The sequence below is a fragment of the Batrachochytrium dendrobatidis genome (assembly GCF_000203795.2).
Source record: "Batrachochytrium dendrobatidis JAM81 unplaced genomic scaffold BATDEscaffold_4, whole genome shotgun sequence".
In the NCBI taxonomy this organism is placed as follows: Eukaryota; Fungi; Chytridiomycota; class Chytridiomycetes; order Rhizophydiales; genus Batrachochytrium; species Batrachochytrium dendrobatidis.
In genome coordinates this window covers 548,155-575,534 of record NW_006281102.1, presented here as the reverse complement: position 1 = coordinate 575,534, position 27,380 = coordinate 548,155, and the positions used below count along the sequence as shown (strand labels likewise).

General features: G+C 40.3%; 11 protein-coding genes across 11 annotated transcripts; 4 read left to right on the top strand and 7 right to left on the bottom strand.

The window, feature by feature from the left end:
• Nucleotides 1-832: 832 nt before the first annotated feature.
• On the bottom strand, nt 833-1,507 carry BATDEDRAFT_87832 (uncharacterized protein; the record flags this gene model as incomplete). Its single annotated transcript, XM_006678047.1, has 1 exon — nt 833-1,507. One exon carries the CDS (start codon nt 1,505-1,507, stop codon nt 833-835), a length of 675 nt encoding a protein of 224 aa, XP_006678110.1.
• A 1,063-nt stretch (nt 1,508-2,570) lies between these two features.
• BATDEDRAFT_23949 (uncharacterized protein) lies at nt 2,571-5,858 on the top strand (the record flags this gene model as incomplete). The annotated part of the gene is made up of 8 exons (XM_006677814.1): nt 2,571-3,194; nt 3,397-3,480; nt 3,561-3,665; nt 3,786-4,078; nt 4,179-4,979; nt 5,071-5,452; nt 5,533-5,605; nt 5,770-5,858. 8 exons carry the CDS (start codon nt 2,571-2,573, stop codon nt 5,856-5,858), a joined length of 2,451 nt encoding a protein of 816 aa, XP_006677877.1.
• An 899-nt stretch (nt 5,859-6,757) lies between these two features.
• Nucleotides 6,758-9,533, top strand: BATDEDRAFT_87724 (uncharacterized protein; the record flags this gene model as incomplete). Its single annotated transcript, XM_006678158.1, has 2 exons — nt 6,758-8,567; nt 8,656-9,533. The coding sequence occupies 2 exons, from the start codon at nt 6,758-6,760 to the stop codon at nt 9,531-9,533; spliced, it is 2,688 nt and encodes an 895-aa protein (XP_006678221.1).
• A 582-nt stretch (nt 9,534-10,115) lies between these two features.
• BATDEDRAFT_10771 (proteasome core particle subunit alpha 2) lies at nt 10,116-11,052 on the bottom strand (the record flags this gene model as incomplete). Its single annotated transcript, XM_006677699.1, has 4 exons — nt 10,116-10,329; nt 10,393-10,548; nt 10,615-10,870; nt 10,938-11,052. 4 exons carry the CDS (start codon nt 11,050-11,052, stop codon nt 10,116-10,118), a joined length of 741 nt encoding a protein of 246 aa, XP_006677762.1.
• Nucleotides 11,053-11,504: 452 nt separating this feature from the next.
• Nucleotides 11,505-15,992, top strand: BATDEDRAFT_34779 (DNA repair protein SMC6; the record flags this gene model as incomplete). The annotated part of the gene is made up of 13 exons (XM_006677939.1): nt 11,505-11,729; nt 11,809-11,923; nt 12,065-12,170; nt 12,261-12,397; nt 12,473-12,615; nt 12,700-12,939; nt 13,018-13,352; nt 13,441-13,519; nt 13,612-13,861; nt 13,936-14,071; nt 14,140-14,236; nt 14,334-14,690; nt 14,787-15,992. The coding sequence occupies 13 exons, from the start codon at nt 11,505-11,507 to the stop codon at nt 15,948-15,950; spliced, it is 3,384 nt and encodes a 1,127-aa protein (XP_006678002.1). The 3' UTR covers nt 15,951-15,992.
• Nucleotides 15,993-16,054: 62 nt separating this feature from the next.
• Nucleotides 16,055-17,790, top strand: BATDEDRAFT_87429 (glutamate-5-semialdehyde dehydrogenase; the record flags this gene model as incomplete). Its single annotated transcript, XM_006678157.1, has 5 exons — nt 16,055-16,210; nt 16,279-16,417; nt 16,565-16,937; nt 17,001-17,097; nt 17,177-17,790. The coding sequence occupies 5 exons, from the start codon at nt 16,055-16,057 to the stop codon at nt 17,777-17,779; spliced, it is 1,368 nt and encodes a 455-aa protein (XP_006678220.1). The 3' UTR covers nt 17,780-17,790.
• Nucleotides 17,791-17,924: 134 nt separating this feature from the next.
• On the bottom strand, nt 17,925-19,688 carry BATDEDRAFT_87831 (uncharacterized protein; the record flags this gene model as incomplete). Its single annotated transcript, XM_006678046.1, has 1 exon — nt 17,925-19,688. The coding sequence occupies one exon, from the start codon at nt 19,686-19,688 to the stop codon at nt 17,925-17,927; it is 1,764 nt and encodes a 587-aa protein (XP_006678109.1).
• Nucleotides 19,689-20,466: 778 nt separating this feature from the next.
• BATDEDRAFT_36812 (uncharacterized protein) lies at nt 20,467-21,132 on the bottom strand. The gene has a single exon (XM_006677992.1). It carries the CDS (start codon nt 20,980-20,982, stop codon nt 20,491-20,493), a length of 492 nt encoding a protein of 163 aa, XP_006678055.1. The 5' UTR covers nt 20,983-21,132; the 3' UTR covers nt 20,467-20,490.
• Nucleotides 21,133-21,993: 861 nt separating this feature from the next.
• BATDEDRAFT_7349 (uncharacterized protein) lies at nt 21,994-22,215 on the bottom strand (the record flags this gene model as incomplete). The annotated part of the gene is made up of 1 exon (XM_006677649.1): nt 21,994-22,215. A coding segment is annotated over one exon (222 nt), but the record flags the coding sequence as incomplete, so codon positions are not given.
• Nucleotides 22,216-23,276: 1,061 nt separating this feature from the next.
• Nucleotides 23,277-24,575, bottom strand: BATDEDRAFT_36811 (uncharacterized protein). The gene has a single exon (XM_006677991.1). It carries the CDS (start codon nt 24,522-24,524, stop codon nt 23,319-23,321), a length of 1,206 nt encoding a protein of 401 aa, XP_006678054.1. The 5' UTR covers nt 24,525-24,575; the 3' UTR covers nt 23,277-23,318.
• Nucleotides 24,576-25,096: 521 nt separating this feature from the next.
• On the bottom strand, nt 25,097-26,278 carry BATDEDRAFT_19218 (uncharacterized protein; the record flags this gene model as incomplete). The annotated part of the gene is made up of 2 exons (XM_006677744.1): nt 25,097-25,410; nt 25,681-26,278. 2 exons carry the CDS (start codon nt 26,276-26,278, stop codon nt 25,097-25,099), a joined length of 912 nt encoding a protein of 303 aa, XP_006677807.1.
• Nucleotides 26,279-27,380: the final 1,102 nt, after the last annotated feature.

Below are 27,380 nucleotides of genomic sequence, written 5' to 3'. Positions count from 1 at the left end.
AGTTATAGTATACAGCTCAATACTTGAAAGTATAATCCGAATCCAACCAACATTGCTGGTTTCAAAAACAGCTTCAGAACAATCGGCTAATTTATGAGATGCTACTCTGACTAGTAATAAATATAACACTCGGCTACCAATTTTTTCATTTAAATTACAGCCGCATTCGCATAAAATAAACTAAAATAAGGGAGTTGGAGTACAAGGTAAACAGCCAGTTTCGCGGAATAATCGGTATCAATTTCCATCAAATTTACTGAATAACATTGTGTCCTCTAAGCCCATCGACAAAGTTTGCTGATCTTTTTCTCCGTGCTCATTCAGTGAATACAACTGAAAAAATGTTCACACCACAGCTCCAGTGCATCCCACAATCTCGACACTTGTTCAATCTCCAAATCCATTGTACAAATATTACAAACATTGTGCAATTGGCATGCAGACAACAGTTGTATTCTAAAATGTGCAATCATTGGTTTCTTGAACTAGAAACGCGGATGTATCTGTGAGTTTAGGATACAACAAGAATGAGCATGCAGAGTTGTATCGACAGCATCAGACCAGTCAAACACAGTATATATATTGCAATGCATACATATGGGTTTAGATTTGATGATTGTGCAATGCATGACTACAAAATGTAAAAAAGAACCATTTCAGTTCAAAATCATAGTTTGATTGTGTGCATCATGATAGTTGTGTTATTGAAAAGGTTAATTTTAATAGAAAAACAGCGAGTATTTAGACATTGTTTATTCCCAAGCAAAATAAAGTCTAAGATAAATACAAGTATTTTATTTTATGTGAATACGGCTGTAAGTTAACTGACTATTTATGATTTGTTAAGCCGAGCGGTCACCATCTTGTAATGTTGAATCATATTAATATCATCTCTTTCCTTTTCCATCATTTCTTCAACCTCTTCATCTAATTTTCTGCATTTCCGATGTTGAGCCTTGACTTTTTCCAAAGTGATGTCTTGACATGACTTGCGTATGGAGGACTTGCGCGAAATAGTCGACTTGATTTTGCCCAAACTTGATCTTTTGTGATTTAAGCATAGTTTCATTTGCTCGAGTGTTTCCTGACATTCTTTTAGCTCGATTATTTTTCTTTGGGTAATTTTGTTATCCTCTATTGCTGATAGAGTCATTTCATGAGCAGCACGATAACACCGTTCAGCTGTAGACAGTTCCTTACATCTAGGATCGCCTTCATCCAAAGGTGTTCCGTCATCATCATAGCCGAGATCGCTAGCCCTTAATGGTGGTGCTCCGTCAAGGATGTGACCAAATGGTCCTTCTGGAAAATGTGATTTAGGTTTTGCGCCATTCTGACTCGATTGTTGGCTGGTTGACGGATGCGATTGTTGGCTGGTTGACGGATTCGGTTCATTTGGAGGAGTTTGTCTTTTTTCTAGTATGGATATGGAATCTGAACTGCTCGAAAGTATCATGGCTTTGGCAGTAGCAGCCAAAAAAAGACAGCTCAAAACGTTGATTTTCATAGTGACAGAAAGTATTATGGTCGATCAATGACAAGCCCTATTTTTATATAGTATGTAAATGATCTACTATTCGATAACCTAATAACAATACGTACAGGGTTACAGCTCAAGTTACAGAGTTAAAGGGCTGTTGCTTTTGCCCACTATGTTGTACACGAGTGCAGCAGGGATTCGTGCTTTGAGTCATCGATAACACTGGTTTAACATGAACACTGTATACTTTGTAGCCAATTCACTCTTACAGCCGCATTCGCATAAAATAAACTAAAATAAGGGAGTTGGAGTACAAGGTAAACAGCCAGTTTCGCGGAATAATCGGTATCAATTTCCATCAAATTTACTGAATAACATTGTGTCCTCTAAGCCCATCGACAAAGTTTGCTGATCTTTTTCTCCGTGCTCATTCAGTGAATACAACTGAAAAAATGTTCACACCACAGCTCCAGTGCATCCCACAATCTTGACACTTGTTCAATCTCCAAATCCATTGTACAAATATTACAAACATTGTGCAATTGGCATGCAGACAACAGTTGCATTCTAAAATGTGCAATCATTGGTTTCTTGAACTAGAAACGCGGATGTATCTGTAAGTTTAGGATACAACAAGAATGAGCATGCAGAGTTGTATCGACAGCATCAAATCAGTCAAACACAGTATATAGATTGAAATGCATACATATGGGTTTAGATTTGATGATTGTGCAATGCATGACTACAAAATGTAAAAAAAGAACCATTTCAGTTCAAAATCATAGTTTGATTGTGTGCATCATGATAGTTGTGTCATTGAAAAGGTTAATTTTAATAGAAAAACAGCGAGTATTTAGACATTGTTTATTCCCAAGCAAAATAAAGTCTAAGATAAATACAAGTATTTTATTTTATGTGAATACGGCTGTAAATAAAAGTAGGTTAGACTCACTTGCGATTTACCAAGAGTAAAGGCATATTGTTTTAAATATCGAGTTTCAATCAAATCAAAATGAACGTATTTCACGTGACCACATTACTGTACAAGCTTGTGTTTAGAATACTGTCAGCAGTAATCTTATTATCAAGAATGATTGGAGCAGATGATGCTGCATTCAACGACTCCTCATATACTGCTACTGATAATGTCCGGAGAGGTTTGGCTGTAGATACGGATAATAGTGACCCTTTTTCCGACCCAGCAACCTACACAAGTGGCAGCTCCTCGCGGCGGATGACTCGACGTCGATTACTGCGCGCTCTACTTGATAGTCAGACTGCATCGTCTAATGCTGTTGCGTTTGGATCTAGCAGAAACCATTTGAACAGACCTGTTGATGGATCTCTGCTTTTTTTATCTGCTCGTCAAATACACAGGGGAATTTTTACTAGTGATGCCTTGATGCCAGCAGCAGGGCATTCTCAACGTATTGAATCTGCGTCTGAGCACCATACACACCCCTCCCAAGCCGATGAGTACTTGGACTATAATGAAAATTTATCTGTTCAGTCTGATTTAGGAACAGCAGCTCATTCTAATGCATCAGCACCGAATCAAACTCGAAATAGATCTGGTCCACTGTCACATCAACTGCAGTCAGGCCAGTGGATGTCTATGCTTCAGATCCTTGGATGGTTACTGATCTTTAGAGTCAATAATGCTTTATTGGTTAAAACTTATTTTGATCCAGACGAATTTTGGCAGAGTTTAGAAGTAGCGCACTCCTATGTGTTTGGATATCCTTTTTAAGATTGTTTGGTTTTGACACCTGCCAATTGCACCATCTATTCATTTAAATGGACAGACATTGCTCTGGAATTGTCGAATCTTTTGAAATTTATGCTGCATTCTTTGACTTGATGTTTTGATTTGGTGGAATACGTATGGCTACCTGACCTGGGAATGGTCTTTAAAGATTCGTGGGTTTGCACATCCACTGTTGTTTGCCGCTGTATACAAGATTTTACAAGTATTATCACTCGACGACACATTTTTTTTGGTACGTCCAATATAACCCTGACACGAATATACAGCTTGATTGATCTGTTGTCTCAATTTATCTCTCCATTTTTTGATTAGACTATTGCACCTAGAATTGTTCAAGGATGTATTGCAGCCATAGGGGATTTTTTCACGTTTTTGCTTGCATATCGTTTATTTGGAATGGCGACTGCTTTTTGGACGGTAAAAAACATATTGAGTTCAAGTACCGTAGCTAAAACCTTTAGTTTAAATCAGCTCAATCAGGACATTGAAACCTAATTGGTATTGGGTATCTGTTTTATATCATCCTTATTGATCTAGATTGCGGCAGTGCTGCTATCGTGGTTCAACTATTTTTGTCTAGTGAGAACCTATTCGAATTCCTTGGAAGCCTGTTTAACATCCATTGCACTGTACTACTGGCCTTGGAGTCGCGATGAAGTACAAGGGAATCGGCCAACTCGACGTAATTTTCGTATTTCACTTATTTTTGCTGCACTATCGTGCATTGTTAGACCAACAAGTGCTATTTTGTGGATATTTCTTGGAACGTCACTCTTGTTTCGAAAATCAATTCGAATTTATGCTGTAGTAAACGACGTACTAATCACAATGTAGGAATCATCAGAGCTGTTACTATGAGCTATACTGTTTTACAAAGCTGATTCAGTATTTTTGGAGATAGTCTAATCCTGATTTATACAAATTTTACAGGATTGCAGCAATAGGAGTATCAAGTGCCATAGATTTTCAATTTTACCAGACATGGACATTTACTCCATACGAGTTTCTCAAACTCAACGTACTCCAAAATATTGCCGAGTTTTACGGTGGACATCCATTTCACTGGTACTTTACCCAAGGCATTCCGGTTGTACTTCTTACTTTGTTACCTATAACTGTATGGGGTGTACTACATACCCAATATCCACGAGAACGAGAGTGTTTTTGGATGTGCCTATGGACAGTCTTTTGTTTGAGTTTACAAAAACACAAAGAGTTTAGGTTCTTGATGCCAATTCTTCCGCCCTTGTTGGTTTATGCTGGACATGGCTTGCGTGTGATTGAAGCTAGCGATTATGTTACGGATCTAGTTGCTAATAGCACCGCGGGAGATGCCGAAGATGATGCTGATAACGATGAAGAATACAACAATCTTGATATAGATGACATAGTTTCATTAAGAAGGCGTAGACCGTTTTCGCACGCAGCTCGTGAGCGTCAACAGCAAAATCAATCGCAGCGTAGATCTTTGCGCCATCCAAAAACACGACCAGCAAAGTGGCTATGGAAGGTTTTGGCTGTTGTCGGGATAACAAATATAGCAACAGCGTTTTATTTGTCTCGATCACATCAACGTGGCATTATGGAGGTCATGAATTGGCTGCGTATTGAGTTACATGGTGGAAAGGTTTCCGACATTTTGTTTTTGATGCCATGCCACTCCACTCCGTTTTATAGTTACTTGCATAGAAATATACCCATGCGATTTATTACATGCGAACCGCCCATTGGGTAAGTCTTAGCGTTTCTACTCTGGTAATAGTATTGATGGCGTGTCATTTAAATTGCTAATTGAATTTTTAAACGTGATATGTTTGTGTAGAGTTGAAAACAGAAAGGGGTATCAGGATGAAACAGATGTGTTGTATAATAACCCACTATACTTTTTTCAAACCTATTTTGACCCACGAGTCGGTGCCAAGCTACTTGGTTGGGCCAACACTACATCCACATCGGATTTTACCGACTATTCTGAATCTCCTATTACGCCAAATATTTCCGAACTGCCGTTTGTTCGAAGAATTGAGCCAATCACAGACGCCTTTTCCTTTTTGAAATCCCAAACTCGTGGCAAGTATATTGACGTTCCTGGACAAGGATATCAGATCTTGCAGCATAAATGGTCGAGCCATATCATAATGTTTGATAACCCTAAACTCTTTTCAGTCGTGTCGAGTGTTTTACAAGGATCAGGATACAGCATAGTAAGATTTATTTGTTTAAACATGTTTATTTATGATTGATTTTCTGCTTATATTATGCTGATTATGATGTGAACTTTTAGTGTGCACGATTTTTTAATAGTCATTTTCACGACGATCCTAAACGTACTGGAGATGTGATTGTGTTGTGTCGGCGTGAGTTGTGATATTACTGCGCAGATGACTGTATTTCAGTCAATTAGCCATTGGTGTGTGCATGTAATTAAACTTTTCAGTTAATTGATTTGGTATAAAATACGGTTAGGGCTAGTAGATTTGGCCACAGGCTAGCTATTAAACATGTATACTCATTAAGATAGTTTTTTTGAAAGTGCTCCATGCATCAGGACACGAGTCATTTGTTTTACACGCTACAAAATATGGTCGGATTTTCCCGGCGGAGCTTTGAACCGGCATATTAATTACAGCCGTATCCGCGTGTAATGGAGTGCTAAAGATATCAAATCAGGCAATAAACAGTCAATCTCATGGAATGATACATCATACCAAATCTACTGAACAGCGCTGTTTTTGAGCTTATTAGTTGACCAGTCTTTCTCCTGGTGTTCAACAGGAAAGCGACAGTTGTACTCGTGAGATTTCAATCTTGTTCTTTTGAACTAAAGTGTATCTCAGGTTTTAGAATGAAATAGGGATGGGCCTGATTGACAACAGTTGAGTCCAATATATGGGTTGAAATGAATGGATAGGGTGATCGTACAGTGTATGACTGCAAAAAGTGGACAGTTTCAATTCAAAATTATGGTTTGTGCAGCATATAATGAACGTTGTCTATTGGAGAAGCAATAGTTTTTAGTAGGAAAGCACAACAAATATCCAGTTACTGTTTATTCCAAAGCAGAGGTGGCCACTGCAGGATAAATACAAGTATTCCATTTTACGTGAGTACGGCTTCAATACATGAATTATCAAACGCGCTGTGGCTTGGCAAACATTTATCGCGGGATGATTATGGACTGCCAAAATCACATTAGTGCCCTGATTTGTGTGCTTATCATAAGCATCACCAATATTTTCCTCACCTGTAAAGCTATAATTCAATGTGGTTTTTGGTATGGATAGCAATGCTGAACAAAATTATCATTAATTTACCAATCTTGTTTTTGCCACATGGGTTAGGATATTTCAAGTCAAAATACAACATGAAAAAGCATTCAAAACTATTATCAACTGCATTAATATACTGGGCTAAATATCAGTCTGACAGGTTAAATATAGTTTGGGTAGAACATAGTGCGCTGGCTGTTACACACTTTAGATACATACAATTACATTAAACTATTCATCATGCACCACATTGCTTTACTATTGCAATTTGCGTTGCTCAATAATTATTATTTTGTTCAGATTCAAGCACTGACCATCAGTTCACAGCTTCCACAAGAAAGTTTAACAGGTGCTTCATTAACCTCCCACACCAGTCATCCAACAACAGTCCAACACTACTCTCAAAATATAGGCGTGCAACCAACCATGACTTCCTTTCCACAACACTTACTTAAAGACTTGCCAGATTGGGTTCAGATCTTACTTGGTACACTCTGTTTCATTGGCGCGTTACAGTCGCTTGTATACACTTTTATTGTTGCCGTCAAAACTATATCATCAAAACGACTGCATGAATCAGCAATTTCGCGCTGGAATACATATGCACGAAAGACTATGTTTATGCTACTGTTTGTATGCATCAGAGCCAGTCTTGCAGTCCCCACTTTAATCATTATTGCCGATTGGATTTCATTTTTCTCTGCCGACATTTTGCGCACAATCTTGCAGATATATCTCTGGATTTTTGCTGGTGTATTTGCCACGACTACATTAATGCACACCATCACACATCTTATGGCAGCACCCTCTACTCTTTACTACATTCCCGATCAAAACATGATGGCAGAAGCTCGTAACCGGGCACCAGATACTACTGTTCCAGATATCTATGTAATTCTCACAGTTATGCCTCAGCCCATATCCACATTTAACCGCACGTTGAAATCTATCATCCGTACTGACTACCCAGGACAGCGTCTTTTTGTCATTGCCCTGTTTCATCCAAGAGCCAAACCTGGTCTTAACACTTGTTTATTGCATGTTTTGGGTGTGCATGCTATGGCTCCTGAACGTCCTTATGCAGCTCGAATCAACACTAATGCTCATTTGATATGCTTTTGGTCTCGTGCAAAACATCATAGAGACATGCAGCGTCAAGGGCTATTTCTTATTCAGTCTCAGTCTCGCCACGATCCATCCCGTTTATCCAAATCTGTGGTAGTGCTTACAGACGGTACAGGCGTGTTTTCTCCTGATTTTCTTCGTCGTGGTGCTTCTTCGCTCACTAAAGCACCTGCTTCCTGTATGGCCATGTCGGGGTTTAATGCATCAACAAGCTATGAAGATTGGGAAACTCGACAAAATCGAAGTTTACTTGTTGATTCAGATGCGACCTACCAAGCTCTTTTTCCATCGGTATTCAAATCTGTTACAGATGGATGCATGTCTTTATCACCTTCGGCAGTGTTTATTCGCTTTCTTGCGTTTAAAGCAATAGAACGATCTTACTTTGCAAGCTCAGTTTCATATACAGTGCGCGACTTGCATCTGATGTATGCTGATTGGACCAAATATTTATCAACAGTGCTGATGGAAAGGTTTGGCCAAGGGTGTATTGGGTTTGGGTTTCTTTTACAGCCTTTGGTTTTGGGTGATTGTGGAGAACATGCTGATGGATCACTAGTTCAACAGTTTTGGTCATTGGTGGCAAATCAAACATCGTATTTGGTATCCACACCACATTTGGTAACCTCGCCCATTGTGGCTATAGAAGTAGCATGGGAACTGTGCACTGCTCAAGTATCGGTTGTTTTTGCCACTGTAGTAGTGTTGTGTATGGTTGTTGGTGTAATGCCCTTGATTCCGCTTCTATCCTTACCGGCTGCTTTTGGTATCAAGATTTTGCTGACTGCGGTGTGGTGTGCTGTTCGTGGCCGGCTCGCGTTGGGCTTGTTTTCTGCACTGTATCTTTCATTGGTACGGCCAATGATCTCACTCTGTGTGCTGATTGCAAGTTTCCTAACGTGGACTGTACGATTTGATCAATATGGTATGTCTAGGCATTTTAATTCTGTATCTTGTTGCTTTAAAATGGCTAACAGTTCAACTTATACACACCACACTACAATTTAAAACAGAAAAAATTCAAACCGAGATTGTGCCCATTCCAGTTTCCAATAAGCTAAAAGATAGTAAATTGACGATTGCACCGACATTGACACGTACATCTTGCAATCAATTTTCAGCTCTTAAACCCAGGTCTAATGGCGAGGTTCGATCAGACTGTACTACATCTCAAAAATTGGTACATCCGCCTCAGAACGAGACGCTGCCTTGTTTAGCACATAATGATACGCTTAAACGACAACCAATTCACCGCAATATTCCATCCACACATCGATTTATGTTGCAAGATGTATACAATGGCACTAATTCGTCAGTTTTGGTTTCACATAACACAGACAGTCCATTGCTCCCTCAACGTGCTGCAGGTGTATCATCTAATATGCTTATTGGTCGCGATCGTGCTGTTGGCATGTCGTTACGACCATCAGCCGGAGTGGCATCTCCACTATGTATGTCTGGTATTTCCGTTGTTAGTATCCCCGATACTGCAGAAGCCGCCAGTTCATCTGCAATAAGTGCTGCAAAGGCTTCCAACCATACTGTTTATGGCAAACCTCAAGATTCGAATTCCACATTGTGTGTAAGGGCAGATGGCAACACAGTTCCAATCTCTACTATCAACAAACCAGCCTATAATACGGCGAATCGTGATATTACAAACTCGGTGACTAAACCAACATCATCAGCACTACTTCAGACTGATCATAACCCATATGCATATACAAGTGTACTTCAGCCTAGGCTTTTTGCTCCAATTAACCGTGAATTGACATTAGATGTTCCTCCTGATCGGTGGCGACAGCTTCAATCAAAACCAGTGACTACTCAATCTGTAGCTTCTGACTGGAGAAATGCTGTTTGGATTGGAGGCACTGCTTCGCATAGATAGAACTGATAAAACAATATATATTGAATTTTGTATTTAAATAGATTCGAATGAGACAGATTGAACTGTGGTGTACAACGTCTGATAAGCTGGTAAATACGTCATGGATAGCAAAATAGATGCAAAGCAGCACATGTTAGTGAGCTCTGAAGTATTGCAAAGTTTAAAGAAATCTATGGGTTCGATGCCAATTTAAAGGATTGAATTAGGCTTACCACAATGGGTGAAAACTGTCAAGTTTTTATTCAGTAAAATGTACCAAATAAACTGGTCAACATTTTGAACAAGTGTTTTGAATTGCCATTTTGACTCGACCAAATTGTATTCTGGTTTATTTTATCCCAAAAATCTTTCAATAGTGTAGTGAGTATATAGATTCAGCATGAATATTCAGATTTAATTAGCCATTGTCAATCCATACTTGATCAATAACAGTAAAACCAATTAGCAGTAATCCTGACATCTACCTACAGTAGAAATTCAACAGATGTATTATCCACCAAAACTGTCTTGCTACAGCATTTTATTTTTTCGTTGAATTGATTCACATCAGGCATTGATCAATATCTCTGATTGAATTCTTATTTACTGGATATTAGCGAGATAGTCTTTAATTTCAGAAGCCGACAACGAACGGAAAGTACCGACAGAAACCTTTTCTCCGTCACGGTTGATGGTTTCTTTTTGCTGACAAACACCAATTTCAATGTTGGTATCTGCCACTTTTCCTTCAATGCCTTCTTTAAGAGCAAGAATGACTGTGTGAATAGCATCTTCGATCTCCATTGTCTCATTGTATCTAACACATTTCCGTATTTAAATGAGTGAACAGTGATCGAATATCATGGACAGTAGAAATTACCTTTTTTCAAGAAAAGTACGAGCATTGACCATATTCTTGCCAATCGCCGATGCCTTCCATGCCCAATATGAGCCAGATGGATCTACTTGATAAAGAGTAGGCCCAGTTTCGTCAATACCGGCAATAAGAAGAGAAACACCAAAAGGTCGTACACCACTAAAAGTAACAGCCATGGAATGAATACAGACGAGTAGATACGGTGTATATCAGTGGCAAACATACCCAGACTGTGTGTACTCTTGCATAACACTGGCAACTTCCTTGACCAGCATAGCAGTCGGAGGTTCTTGGCAATAGATCCGCTTGTACTCTTGACTAGATTTGCGAGCCTTGTCGAGTAATAGACGAGCATCAGGACCCATGCCAGAATAAACCATACCAATGTTGGCAGAGATGGGCGAGACTTTAGCCAGGGTAGAATCATCAACTAAAATGGAAGGAATCTTCTTTTCGGTAGCAATAACAACACCATTTTTGGCTAGAGTCAACATGGCAGTTAGTAACTGTTGGATAGCAATAGCTAAAAGTGTTGATGACAGCATTACCTTTGATACCAATAGAGGTAATGCCTTGCGAAACAGCTGTGAGAGCATGCTCAATCTGGCCCAGTTTTCCAGAAGGAGAAAAGGTAGTGAGGGAGAAGGAGTATCTATCGCCCATTGTGAATTAGCAGATTCAACAGTAGATCCGATAGTAGTGAAAGTTTCGTTTTATGAGTTCAACATCGTCGTATTAGTCACGTGTCTTGGTCTTGACATTTGTATTCGTGCAATGAACTATTTTGGAATAAACTTGTTAAACTTGTTAAAAACTCGCTACGCTTTCCTACTCGAGATTCTTGATTCTTCAATAAACTATAATTTTGAACTCCTCGTTTGGAATTGTACACTTACCATAACCTGTGTGTTGTATTCTAATTACATACATTCTAGTTCAAGAAATCAATCTCAGAAATGCATGTCAATCACCAAAAAAACAGTCAACTAATGAACTCAAAACCAAATCATTATTTTATGAGATTGACACTCATTTAGTGTGAATACGATTATAAAGTAAACTTTGTCAAATTTTTGAACATTTAAATCGAATCGAGTTTTCTTTAAACAGGAAGAATGGCATCGACTGCACCTTCTCGTGGTCGAATGAAGAGGGTGCCTGTCAAGAGATCTGTGGATGAAAATGATAGCACTACTGATGACATGACCATAGAAAAAGAGTCTTCCAACCCTGACTTAAAAAGAGCTCGCAAAGAACCTCATAACAATCTTTCCATGGATGACATTCACTCGGACACTCGGTTGTCCGAGATGGAACCCAGTCAACAACATCAGATAACTGTGAGTTGGGATTTTATGTATTTCCAATCATGAGTAACTTACAATCCACTAATTACATGCCATTCATATACAATTGTAGGATAATGATGCTTTGGGAACAATCGAACGAGTGGAATTGGTCAACTTCATGTGCCATTCCTATCTACAGGTATCGCTAGGCTCAAAAATCAACTTCATTGTTGGTCACAATGGAAGTATGTAAACCATAAGTCAATGTGTCTGCTTAATGTCAATAGACCATCTATTATTCTTGTGCATTAAAGATACGTCCAAGTCTAATCAACTTTATTTCAATATCCATCTATTGGATCTTGCTGCATTATTTTCTAATCAAGGTGGAAAGTCTGCTATTCTCACAGCACTTACAGTTTGTCTTGGTGGTAAAGCTGGTTTTACCAATAGAGGAAATAATCTTAAAGCGCTCATCAAAACCGGCGAAGAGTGTGTGCTACAGATTGATATCGCTTGAATTTGAATTTGAATTTGCATTTTCAATCTCGTCTTGCTAATCTCCATTTCAATTTGCTCCAGCGTTGCATCGGTTACAGTCAAGATTAGAAACAAAGGTCCTGATGCTTACAAGGCTTCTGTTTACGGAGATTCCATCACTGTAGAAAGGAAAATTGTTCGTGATGGTCAAAACTCTTACAAAATTCGTGATGTTCATGGTATGACTAGACCTTGCTTATCACACCACTGTTGATCTGTCATCACCTTTTAATGCTTTGATATATTGCTTTTAGGTCATACTGTTTCTACTTCGCATGGAGATCTCATGTCTATTAATGATCACATGCAGATTGTTGTTGATAATCCCATGGCTATTCTCACTCAGGATACTGCGCGTATGTTTCTTGCAAATAGCTCCAGTCACGACAAATATCTGGTACATACATATTGATTGCTTTCAACTCTATGACTATACGCTTTGATTCATCTAAAAACTCATCAAACGGATTTTGTTGATTAGTTCTTTTTGAAAGGAACACAGCTTGAGAAACTTACGGCTGATTATGTTCTGATTGATGAGTATATTGAAAGTGCTACTCGAACCCTGTGTAACAAGGTTCAAGCAGTTCCTGAAATGAAGGAAGATGTTGAGCGACTTCGGAGACAACTGCGCGAAATTGACGAGGCTGCCAAAATTGAAGAAGAATTTCATCAATACAATGCAGAATATATCTGGTCAAAAATTGAGGAGCAGGAGCAGGTTAGAATAGAATACACTTGCATTCATTTCAAGTCATTTGAATCATCTAATACAACTTACGTTGTGAATTTTTAACAGAGAATTCGCGATCAAGCCCAACTGGTCGAACAAGAACAGCAAAAACTAGCCATTGTAGAGCCTAAAATTATCCAATGCGAAGTTGATTTGTCCACAGCTCAAACTAATGCTCAAACTCTTTCTACGCAGCTTTCAGACGCACTTGGTGAAAAAACAGCACTGGACACATCTCGTAAAAATCACACAATACAAATCAAATCAAGCCGGCAAGTTATGAGGCAGTTGAGCGCATCCATGAGTGAACTAGATCGAGAGGCGGCATTGCGCCAATCAAATATTCAGCGATTACAGGGACATATAGATGCAGAGCAAAAGAAAGTTCAGGTTGACCAAGCGTAAGTTGATTAGTGTGGTATGATATTTTGAATACGTAGCTACTGACTCCTTACTTGTCACATGTAAATACAACATGATACTGATTAGGGCAATCCGAGATGACAAACTGGAGAAAATCAAGAGTCTTGGAGCCTCCAGATCTGATTCAGAAAAAACCCGTCGCAATGTAAACTATTATTTTGCTTTTACTTGACATGGTGCTAGACTGTTGTACAATCAGATTCTATTAACATACTTTTTTAAATTTTACAAAAACAGACTCTTCAACTTCGTGATGATATTGAAGCACGCTTAAACAAACTCAAGACTGAGCAGGGAGAGATTCAAGAGTATGTTAATGACAAGATGGATGCTTTGGCTCGATCTGAAGATCGATTAAAACAACTGCATGACCAGAAAGTCAACAAATTGCGGATGTTTGGTGAACGCATGCCTGAAATTGTTCGTATGATAAATGAGTATGATAGAAACGGTCGCTGGCGCGGGAAAAAACCTATTGGTCCTTTGGGTAACTATGCCATGTTTACAAGATGTTCATATACTTTTGCGTACTAAATGTTGCACTGAAATCTTAATGTTTAGGTATGTATGTTCAGTTGGAGCGTGAAGAATTCAGTTATGTGGTCGAGTCGCTTTTAAGTAGTAGTCTAAGTGCCATGGTTGTGGATAACCACGATGATATGCGGTTAATGCAAGACATTGCAAAAAAATGCGGATTGTAAGTTTTGATTTCTGTATAAAAATGGGTTGTTTCATACTGAATTACCGCCTTTTTTGTCTTTATAGCCCACATATGACCGTTTTCAAATGCAGCGCCAAAAGTGTAAATTTTCAAAGTGGCGAACCTGATCAAAATCTACTGACTGTGTATCGGTCCATCAAAGTATGAGAATCAGATTGCAATATTTTCATAAACTTCAATTAATGTGATTCTAACGGTATATTATCGGCAATTGATTTTTATTTTCCAACATTTACAGGTAAGCGATCCAACTGTCCTAGGTCAGCTTGTCATCAATAACAGCATTGAAAAAACAGCTTTAGTTTGCACTCGCAATGAAGGGGACGAGCTTGCCAAAAACGGATACCCACGCAATGTAAATCTGATTGCTACTCAAGATGGCTACACAATGGGCAATCAATTTGGAGGGTACTCTGCAAGCAGACTATTTCGTCCCCCCAATACTCCACATCTTGCAAAAAATCTAGATGCATTAGAAAGCAATCTACTTGATGAGATCAACCGTCATACTCAGAGTCTTGACAAGGCAAAATCTGATTTGCAAACAAAAGAACGTCAATTTAAAGATGCAAGCACACAGCGCAATCATCTTCGTGTAAGTATATGTTGAATGCATGTGCTTCTCATTCAATGAGTTGAATTTAGAGTGTGGTATGTATTCTTTAGCTAATCACAATTTCTGAAAAATTAGTCAGAAATAGCTAAACTTGATCAGCGTATTGGACAGCTTTCAAGAGATATTACAGAGATTGAAGATAGTATGCGAGAGGATGATTCCATCAACATCAATGTTTTTGAAGATGAGAAACGCGAAGAACAGGCACGACTCGACATTCTTCTTCAGCAGTATGACGGAATTGTAGAGCAAATCAATGCTCAAAAAGAAATTGCCAGCCAACAAACAGCTAGTTTACAAACTCTTGACGATCAGATAAGTGAGATTGAAAGTCGTGTGTCAATGCTGACTAATGAGGTGGATACTATTTCGACTCAGCTTGCACATCAGAAAAAAAACTTGGACTATTATGTTGGAAAGCGAGCTGAATATATCCGTCGTGTAGATGTACAGGAACAGCTACATATTCGTCTTCAAACCGCCTTGGATCTCAACCTTGCCAAATGTCAAGAGATTGGTGACAGGGTTCCTGTCACACATGATGTGGAGTACCTTTGTAACAAAATTCGAGACCTTCGTGCTCGCCTGGAAGAGAAAGAAAAGCAGTTTGGAAGTCGTGAAAAGGTTTGCAACGAGTTATTGATCAAACAAAAGTCGTATGACGACGCTACAAGAGAAATCAAAGAATCGGACAGGTTTTTAAAATTCCTTAGCAAAAGTCTCGCACAACGCAATTCTGCCTATGAGGATTTTAAAAAGTACATATCCATCAGAGCAAAACGAATGTTTTCAGAGTTGATCCGAAAACGAGGATTTAGGGGAACATTAAAGCTAGATCACCAAGCGCGCGAGCTGAATCTTCATGTGGATGTAGGAGATGCTGAAAAATCAGGACAATCAATTGACCCAGTCAATGATCGAGATCCTAAAGCACTTTCTGGTGGAGAAAAGAGTTTTGCAACAGTGTGTTTGCTGCTGGCATTGTGGGAGTCCATGGCGAGTCCATTCCGAGCGTTGGATGAGTTTGACGTGTTCATGGATGCAGTAAATCGACGTCTTGCGATGAAGTTGATGGTTGATAATGCCAGAGATGCAGAGTCTCAATCGCAGTATATTCTGATTACACCGCAGAATATGAGCCATGTTCAGGGAATTGGAGGTCCAGATGTGCGAGTATCGCGACTAGTGGATCCAGAACGAAACCAGCCTCGACTTTCTTTTGGAAAAAGTTCAAATTGAGTGTTGGTGTGATTGGCAATAAAACTGCAAATTTCAAACTTGTTCACGTGATTGAGTTTTGTAACAAAATTAAACTGCTTTAACTTGCTGAAACCAACATTGACATGGAAGCTCTGAATATTGCACAAACTGCAAGAAATTCTGCATTGGTTCTCCAATCTGCTTCTAACCAACTGAAAAACGATGCGCTCTTGCATATTCATGCTGCTCTTAAAGCCAACAAGGATTCTATTTTGGCTGCAAACAGATTGGATTTAGAAGTATATTCTTGCTTTAAAACTATGGTCGCATATCTATTCTCACAAACACTTGCATTGCTTTGGATTAGAAAGCTAAAGCTCAGGTTGCAGATGGTTCTCTTTCTGCTTCCCTATTTAAACGACTGGATTTGGCTGGACCCAGTGATTCAAAGTTTGATGCATTGTTGCAAGGGGTGTTGGATATCATCCAATTGGACGATCCAGTCGGTAGGCTACTATCCTATTGTATTGTGTGTATGAGCCGTAATATCTATTAGTGTGCTTGATGCAACTTGGCAAAAATACTTGTGCAACCATTAAAGTCAGAAAAGCCTAATTTCTAGCATTCATTTTGAACAATCATCCAATCTAAAGGAAAGGTCACTTTTGCTAGCCAACTAGATGATGGTCTCAACTTATACAGAGTGACATGCCCCGTTGGTGTTGCACTCATCATTTTTGAAGCCAGACCTGAAGTCGTTGTTCAGATATCATCGCTGATTCTTAAATCCGGCAACGCAGTGATCCTTAAAGGTGGAAAAGAGGCAGATTGTTCTAATCGGGCATTGATGGAATGCATTCAATCGGCTTTGTCTGGGATGAATCATTCTGGTGTTCCAGTGGGTGCTGTTCAGTTGGTATCGTCCAGAGACGTGGTTGATGGCTTGCTCAAAATGGACGGTCTGATTGATCTGGTTATTCCAAGAGGTGGTGCTGGATTGGTCAAACATGTTCGTGAATCCACAAAGTAAGTTTTGATTTTATTTATCAGCCATTTTAATTGCTAACTTTTACTCTCATCATTTGCTAGGATTCCTGTTTTGAGTCACGCTGATGGGATCTGCTCTGTCTACGTTGATGAGGAGTCTGATGCAAAAATGGCTGCTGCTGTGATAGTTGACTCCAAGGTACAATCGGCATGCTTTACATATTCATGTTGCTGTTGCAGCACTCATACGATTAAATGCATTCATTTATTATATATAGACGGACTATCCAGCAGCGTGCAATGCCGCTGAAACGCTGTTGATTCATTCTAGTGTTTTAAGCACCCATCTTCCTATTATTGGTACTGCGTTGCTGGATAAAGGCGTCCAGCTTCGATGTGACGAAAAAGCGCTCGCGCTACTTGAATCGCTTTCACTTTCTAAACAACTATCTGCACTCATTATTCCCGCAACCCCAAAAGATTTTGACACTGAGTTCCTTGACTTGATTATGGCAGTAAAAGTGGTTGATTCTTTGGAAGAAACGATTAGTCATATCAACACTCATGGGTCAAAACACACCGACGTTATAGTGACTTGCAACAAGCAAACTGCTTCGCGGTTTATGGCCCAAGTAGATGCTGGAAGTGTGTATTGGAATGCATCTACTAGATTTACCGATGGGTTTAGATATGGTTTTGGTGCTGAAATCGGTGTAAGCACAAACAAAACTCATGTGAGAGGTCCAGTGGGACTTGAAGGATTGATGATTTATCGATACCGAATCTATGGAAACGGACATACTGTTGCGCCATATAATTCCGGCGAAAAAATGTATTGTCGTCAGGAAATATCTTTATCGGATGCTCAAAAACGTATTTGAAGGATACTGCTTTCCAATAAATGAAGACGATGATTGAGTATGGGTCTAGATCTAAATCTATTTTTTATGATATTTTGAATTCATCCTGTAATCAACTATACTGGCTTGCTTCAATATTTAAATGATATAGCAAATCATTTAGCGTTTATTTCCATGATAATGATTTAAGAATGGCATTTCCGATTGCATTTGAATCAAAGGACTGGCTAATCGTTCTCCATAGTCGCTTGTGTATGACACCATTATTGTTTATGGCATCGTGGCTATTATTTTGTACCTTGTATTTCCAATCTAAACCCTGATATTGATTACTTATCATCGCGCAAAGCCAATCCGCGCATTCAGGAAACCGTTGTCGGGCCCAGACATCCATCATATCTAAACTCAAAATTCCTCGTCCTTTGCTCATAATCCACTGAGCCAAAAACAAATGTCCGTTGCACAATGCAGGGCTTAACAATGGCATTAAATCTTCGTCTGAACGCATAGCAAACTGCTCGACAATAAAAAAATGACCGTTTGCTGCTGATGTATGCATGTCTTTTACTTGAGGTATGGGATATTCCGTCGAATCCCATAGCCATATGAAAATTTCAAGATGGCCTAGAGCTGATGCGCTATGCATTGCAGCAATTGTACCTCCTTCATCTCGTAGATCATGCAAAAACATCATGACAGAAAGGTGTCCATTCATTGATGCGCTATCCATGGCTTTAGTTGTACACGCCTCGCTGCGATGGTTGTGGAGAAATATAACAACTTCTAAATGTCCATTTGAGGCTGCTCCATCAAAAGCTAAATGTGTACATCCTTCTTTACGATATGCATGAAGAAACATGACAATATCAAGCTGTCCCTGAGCTGCAGACTTGTCCATGGCTCGAACCGTGCATCCTTCAACGCGATTGTAATGAAGAAACTTGACAATGTCGAGGTGTCCATTGGCAGCAGCATCATCCATAGCATTGCAACTTGCAGCAGCCATGGATAGCGATTCAATGCATCCAGTTTCGCTTTGCACATGAATCCATTCAACAACATTGATATGCCCATTTGCAGCCGCGCCATCCATTGCTGCATGTGTTAATGAGTGACCTATTCGATGATGTACAACGTATTGAAGCATATTTAACTGGCCATGAGTCGCACACATATCTTGGATATCTCGAAATGCTTTATGTGTCCGTATAGATTCTTGATGGTCCGCAATCAACCACCACACAACCTCCACTGTACCCACTGCAAGCGCTTTGTTGACTGATGATGCATCTAAAAGAATACGACCATCGTGATGATCAAGAATTATTTTTGCAATGTGTACATGTCCACCCATGATGGCTCCATCCATCGACGCATGGTCGTCTAGTCCCGCATCCAGCAAATCTGCAATAAGATTAAAATGTCCGCACTGTGACGCCAATGTGAATGCTAGCTTGGAAGGCTGACGGATATGATGCGGTGCACCACCAGTATGAAATGCATCGGACTGGGTCAATACTTTGGAACTGCGTAATCCTGGATAAAATCCCAATGGAACTGCACACTCGACTAAATCCTTGGCAAACTCCATCAGATCTTGCTTGGATTGGGGAAGGGATGACACTGAGGCGTGCTGAATGATTGTTTGGCCCTGTGCAATGACAGTGAATAGTAAATCTTGCGCAACTTGACAGAGTACATCGGGATGATCGAGTCCGCGTCCGTATTCAAGACCGCAATAAGTATCAAGTGGATCATTCAACGTCGTTGCAGTTTGGCACGTATCTTTGACCAACGCATGCTTGTTTGGAGATGCAGTGACAACTCGCACAAGATCGTGCAAAGTGCTTAATCCACCACCAGAAATCTGCAAATCCACACCAAATCTTCCCGATGATGACCTAGGAAACCTCTGACAAGTTTGCTTCATTTTGACGGATTTTACAAATAGAGTCTCAAATGTCAAGCGAGTTCGAGGCGATAGAGATTGAACGAAATGAACCTTGTCGTGCTTGAATGCATCAATGAGAACCAAACGAAATACTTGTTCTGTGATTGGGAGGGTTAAGACATTGTGGACGTAGCATGTAAATGCGTCTGTATATTTGTAGATTCTGTTGTAGATGGCAAGCGGCAAGCGCTCAAGGTAGTCCAATAGGTTTAGTGGCGTACTGCAAGTAAGGATTGACATACAAATTATATATCTATAGCGGGGTAGTACAAATTGGTATATTTATAATGTAATAGAATGCAGATTATGTAACAGATATCTACGTATGACGGAATTGGATTTAGATTGCCTAATCGTACAAGTGGCAGTGCTAAGAGCGATATAGTAGTTGGTGATGTGTATGGACAGCTCGAGGGGTATTTTTGCTTGCTGGTGATCAAAAAATGTGTTGTATAATAGTAATTAATTGACAATCATGGAACAATAACGGCCTTGACCATCATGATATAATCACATGCAACGATTCTCTTATTTGCACCCGTAACAACAGTTAAACGCTGCATCTAAATCATTGATATTGCCGCATTTAGATAGTTTTACAACTAAAAGTATGTTGGATAGATACATAGATCGAATATTAGGTATTCAGAAAATTACTAGTGATGTGATCTGCAATTCAGCCAACTGAATTTTTGTCATTTCATGTATACTGAATACTAAAAACAATCCAATCCGCTGGTTAAATGACAAATAGTGTGCATGCCAAATAAACTAATGATATTCATTCAATAGAAAAAAATTCTACAAGTAAACTATTTAGATCTTCTTTGATATACTCTACAGGACTGGGTGTAGCGTGTACATAATTTGTATGATTGGCATTTAAACACTCGGATATACCACCACACACATCACCCTTAAGACCAGGAGGACAGCAAATCATGCTCGAATCCAATTGATCTAGTCCAAGATCCCAAATACTGTTGCCAGAAGAATTACTCATCAATGGAATAGACACTGATGGTGCTATACTAGTGGCAGACTGAATGGCATCAAAGTTGAGTGACATGTCGTTCAACGACAGACAATCCGTTAGAGGATGAGAGGATGTACGAGCTATGCTGATAGAATCAAGTGGTAGCAGATCAGCAACTCCAAACGAATGAAAAGAATTAAAAGGAAGCAATTGCTTTGAGCTCGGATGAGCAGAAGACGCCGTCGTGCTATGTACTACGGAGTCATCAAAAAGCCCAGAGATGGATCCACCACCCATGGTATTGGTATATGCAAACGCGGAAGGATTAGCAGACTCGTTCAAATGTGTCAAAGGCAGACCAAGCGAGGATGTAGTGGGATATGACTGTGAAGGACCAATATTACCATAGTCGAGCTGTGTTGGATACGGGTAAGCTACTGCTCCAGGAGCAGGAAGACTCAATAAAAAATCTCGAATCTGCATTTCGGTACTCTCGTCCAAAAATGGAGCACCATTAGGGGTGGGGTATACACTATCAGTATCATGGAGATCCACAGTGCCCATTGTGTGATCAAGTGAAGTAATTGAAGGTGCATACTCGGGATGATAGGACGAATCACAATTAGAATACACGGAATGTGCATAGAATGAATGCATAGACTCGCTTTTTACACTGGAGCGAGGAGTACGGGATGAAGGAGTGGGAAGTGGTCGAAAAATCTTCGAGTGATGCCGATCAACAATATGGTGATGATGAGGATGATGCAAAAGTGGATGGTGTGGAGGATGCATGGGTTGGAATGATGGCTGAGATGTAGAAGGTGGATTAAATTCTGCTCTTCCTCTTTTATGGGTTGAGGATATAGATGAAGCAGCAGAAACTGAACAAGGCACGGTGGTGGATGCAAGCACTCCTGTGATGGAAGCTACAGATTGGGTTGATGGTACCTCGGTGGGTTCAAGACTAGTGCACAACGCTGGAGTCACGATGACTTGAGTGGGTGGTGGACACGGTGAGTAGTCAGATGTGTGCATTGATACAGCAGTAGCTGGTAGTCCTGGACGCGGTTCATGACTGCTGGCAGCTGTCGATTCAGGAGGCTCGAGCTCAGTTAACTCTGATACGGTATCAAAACTCAAATTCTGGCGAAGTCGCGATTTTCGTCTTGAGGCTGCGGAAAACAAAGCAGCGGTAGATGTGCCGTGGATAACATCAGCAGTAGCGACACATTTACTTTCACCCCTCATAGTTGCCGAGTTTGCATTGGATACGGTTGTTGAAGAAGAGCAATGTCCACTCTTAATTTGGTGTTTATGGAAATCGTGCTGCCATTTGTAACATTTGTTGCAGGCATGACATATAAACGGCTTGAGTTGCAAGTGTGACTTGAGGTGCGATATAATGTGGTCTCGCTTTTTAAATGGAACATCTGAATGTGCGCACGACTGCCAGCGACATCGCAGACATAGGTTATGAAGCATTTTTCTACCAATATGGTCTTCGCTCAAGTGAGTGTTGAGCTCATCTGCAATCGCAAAATGAATGCCACAAATAGAATCTTTTGGAGTAATGGGTGAACTGGTTGTATCAGCAGATGTCGGAGCAATCATCCATAGACAAACAACTGGAGGTTGTGGTTTGGTAAGGGATTGAACAACCGTAGACGGTTCAGACTGATGACTTGAAACTGGTGGGTCTGTAGCAGAACCATCCAAGGATGCTGGAAACAATGCAACTGAGAGAGGATGGGAATGTGAAGCCGACGCAGCATTCGGAGTGGCAGCAATTATGCGAGAATTCAAATTATCTTCAATTAAAGGTGCGGTATATGAAGAAATATCCGCAAATGGATGGTCAAGCATGGCGAATGCAGACAGCCCAACATCTCTGGTAGACTGTGATGAGACCGATACTGCAGAAGTAGATGAAGAAGTCAATACCATAGGCTGTGTTCGCATTCCAGATACAAATGCATGCATTTTATCGGAATCGCAAGCAATGTCAGTGCTATTGCTGAGATCAAAGAGCTCTGCAATAATGTCTGAAGACATGTCATGATCAAGAGAAGCTTTCAGTATTGGTGATGCAGCTGTTGCAGTGCAGGTGGAAGAAGCGGATGAAAACGACTCATGAGCAGACAGTGGAGTAGCTACAGAAAGAAAATTGTGATTAACAGTTAAAGAGTCTATTTCCGAAAAGAAGAGTGAGCTAGTATCCGAACTGTCTGATGACATGCTTCAATATCAGTAGTCTCGATTGTAGCTGCAGTAGTAGATGCCAACCCTACAGTTCGATCCAGCAGGCTTCAATTTATATCCTTTTCAAACCTGGTAAAAAAAGAAATCAAAATAGAGCAACTGCCTGCTGGAACTATGAACAGGTGCAAGGAAAATAATGCAACTATCAGAGGTTACCGAATGCACGGTTTTAAACGATTCCAGGCCAATAGTGCTTAAATCAAGTCAAGATTGCACTTTAATAGACTTGGGAAAGGCTTAAAAGTCAAATATGATTTTACTACAAAAACAAAACTTGTTATGCAGTCAAGGTTTAGAAACGCTGATTGACAAAAAACACAATCTATAAAGCTGTATCATAAAGACTATTCATTTGCAACAACTAGATAAACCATCTACTTTTTCTTGGGAGCAGTCAAAGTACCGATTTGGAAGTAGATAATATCACCATCTTGAACAATGTACGTCTTGCCTTCAATGCGATATTTTCCAGCAGATTTTATAGCTGCCATGCCTTTCTGACCACCACACAGTTCCTTGTAGTCTGCATAAGAAACAACTTCAGCCTTGATGAATGCCTTGCCAAAATCTGTATGAATGACACTTGCCGCGTCGGGAGCCGAGACGCCCTTGTATACGGTCCATGCACGCACTTCTTTCTCACCCGAGGTAAAAAAATAAATCAGATTCAACTCCTTGTACCCAGTAGTAATCATCTTGGGAAGAGTAGACACCGCTCCAGGTCCATTTTCCTCTATAAATGCACTCTTTTCTTCAGGTGCAAGAGCCGACCATTGCTGTTCAAACTCTACTGAAAAGGGTATCATTACACCTCCACCATGTCCATCAATCCAAGTTTTGATCTTGAGCAACCACTTGTTCTTTTTACGTAGAAAATCAGTCTTGGACATGTTGATGAGGTACACAATGGGTTTTGTCGTAATCAAGGACATTTTGTCATTGATGAGTTCAACTTCAGTTGTAGACCATTCTCCAGATCTCACTGGAGTGTTGCTTTCCAGCAGCTTGTACAGTTTTTCAATCAATCCAATAAAGGTTGCTGAGAGCTTAAACTTTCCACCGGATTTGCGCACGGCAAGGTCTTCTGCTACCTGAGCCTTTTTCACAAACTCAAGATCCTTTTTGCACAATTCAGCAGTGATGATCTCCAAGTCTCGGATGGGATCAATGTTTTCCTCAACATGAACAATATCGTTGTCCTCAAAGACACGAACAACATGGAAAATGCCATCGACCGCTTGGATATGGGACAGGAATGCGTTTCCAAGACCGGCACCTTCACTTGCACCTTTGATCAACCCAGCAATGTCGGTGACATGGAGATAGGCTGGCTGAGTAGATGGAGGGTTCCACAGACTGCAGAGAAAGTCGTAGCGTTCATCAGGAACTGGGCAGCGAGCTTCGTTTGGATCAATGGTACAAAAAGGAAAGTTTTCGGCTGGAGCGGATTGAGAAGTCAGAACATTAAAAAGCGACGACTTGCCAACATTGGGAAGACCTACCACTCCCATACGCAGATTGTTACGGACTCTGCCAAAATTCGCAATTGGTGCTGCAGCTTCAGCTTTTTTTGGTGGCATGATAGTTGCTTGAGCAAGTAAAAGTATTTATGATTGGTGATTCCAAGTGGATCCAACCAAAATTCTGGCAAGAGTCGAACCGCAGAATCAAAACTTTTTTTGATATGAAACGCGATTTACTATGCCTGAGGGTGTGTTTTATGAACATCGATTTAATGTATTCTCATGAAATGCTGTTTCGATCCTGCTCTAAAATATCCAGTGATTAAATATCCAGTTTTCCTATTACAAACTGACACAACGTTCATCATACAATACAAACCATAGTCTGAGTGTGCTGTTTCTTCATTTTGGCAGTCATAGATTCTACAATCGACAAGTTTGAAACCAATCATTGAATCTGATTGTTCTGATGGTTTCAAACCTCTGTATCCTAAAATCAGATACATTCGCGTTTTAGTTTAAAAAATAGTTTTGGGAGTACAATCATTGTTTCCATGTCAAACAACTAATGAGTTTATACGGCACAATGTTTAGTAAACTGATCAATTATTTCATGAAACTGGCTGTTTATTATGTATTTTGGTACCTTTAGTGTTTTATTTGACGAGTACGTCAGTGATTGATTACATTTAGAATGATGCTCCGCATGCAACGTCACCTTCAACCAAAATCAAACTTTGAGGACTCATAACCCTCCCTGGAATATGCTGCAGGCATTCACCACTTTTTATATCCCACACCTTTATATTTTCATACACTCCACCACCAGATATAGCCATCTGTCCATCGCTTGAAATGGCAACATATGATATAGGCGAAAGATGTCCGGTCAACTTACGTACTTGTACTCCTTGCTTCATGTCCCATATCCTTACACTTGCGTCTTGACTTCCACTGATTAAAGTAGATCCGTTGGCTGAAATAGCCACCGAATGGATCCATGCTGACTCACGATCAATAATCGCTGGCTGTGTAGATCTATTCGTGTCTGATTTGCTCGAACCATTCGCGACAAAAGCATCAGATTCGTCCGACCTGGTTGTAGTTGGTGCATGCTGTAGTGCAAAGGGTTGAGAATATTCCATATCAGGTGTAAACACATGTGCAAGTTGTGCGTCTAGTCCCTTTGATCCCATTTTCCAGACTCTCACACTACCGTCTAAGCTACCACTAGCTACAGTAATCCCAAAAGAATTCTTGCTCAACGAAAGACAGGTCACCCAAGAAGTATGACCTGATACAATCTGTCTGCATCTTCCTGATGCAGTGTCCCATATACGCACCAATCGATCCCACCCACCAGTGATGGCAATTTTACCATCCGGTGTAAGCGCAACAGCAAGAACAGATCCAGCATGTCCTTTGAGTACAGTTACAGTGTATCTTGAATCAGATCGTTTCAGCGATAGTGTGGAAAACTCTGGAGCTGCATGTCCAGATTGAGACAAGCTACTATTTTTGCGATGGCCATGTGCGTGTTTTGAATGATCATTATTAAACGTGTCTAAAAACCATACACGTGCAGTCCAGTCCCAGCTGCCAGTAATTACGACAGGTCGGTCTGCTGCTCCAGCAATACAGCACACACGCTGTGTGTGTCCATACAGTCCGTGTTGAAAATGTGGACTACTGATGGCAAAATCTGCTCCTGCGCTTGTATTTCCAACAGGCGATACATGAGTTGAACTGTTGTGATTTGATTTGGCTTTACGATCCCATACTCTAGGCACATCAGAGTCAAAAGGGACTGTGACTATACACCTTCCCTTGGCCGCCAAACAAATAGCCCATGCACTTATTTTGAATTTCATCACATATGCACCAGATGTGATGTCCCATATCTGCAAGAGTCTACCTGACTTACTTGACATGAAAACCATCTGTGTGTGCTTTCCATTCGTCGCTAGCACATTGGGTGTGGAATTTTTTGAAAAGGAAGGTTGATTTGATTTTAAAACTTCTTGTGCCAAGTGTTGAGCAGGTGCAGCAGGCACGTTGGTGGGTATATCCAAAGTCTTCTGGTCAACAGGAAAATGATTATCCGATTTTTTACTTGCAGTGGATCTAGAAAGTAGTCCAGTAACACGCTTTATATCAAGGTTTAAATAAACTTGCTTAGCTGAGGTAGGAGTCGCGGTAGCTTCAAGTTTTTTAACCATATATGTGTCATTATCCATTCTTAAACGACCCGACTCGAGTATTTCAGCTGCAGTAGCTGCATGTGCATTTCCTGTTTGAGTCATATCAACAGACTGGGATCGTTTTTTGCGCAAAAGAGTCAAGGGTAAGTCGTCATCGTCTGTAATTTTTTTTAGTATAGATGGTGTAGATAGTGGTTGGTGCAGAGGCTCAGCAATCATACCATCCGCAGAAGCCTGTTTTGACTTTGTGGAAAATAGCCAGGACAACCACGGTGATCGATTTTGTTTGCCGTCCACATCCTTTTCGCTACTTTTTTGGTGCTTGCCCTTTTGACTGGTATCCAAAGTACCTTCACCCAAAATTGCAAGATCGTCTGGTTCTGGAAATCCAGTGCTAGACGGTGCAGAGTATAGGTTTGGGCTACGTACATACGATGGTGAAGATGTAGATCGTATCATGAAAGGAAACGCCGATTCGCGCTTGTTTTTTTTATGCGAGGATTTTGTCACAGAAGGTTGGGTGTCATTTGAAGAGGATAAAGCAGCGTTATCAGGTAAAGGAGGTGGATGAGCAATCGAACTGGGTTTGCAGTTTCGATCAGATACAGTGGTAATTGTAGTGGGTTCTAAATCGGAAAAATATGCAGCTTCGTCGTGAACCAAGGAATCAACAATAGAGGGGAAAAGTGGACGGGCAGATGGATGTTGTGCCCAACAACAAGAAACCAAATTCCGCCATATTAAAGGAATTCCAGAATTTGACATATGATTA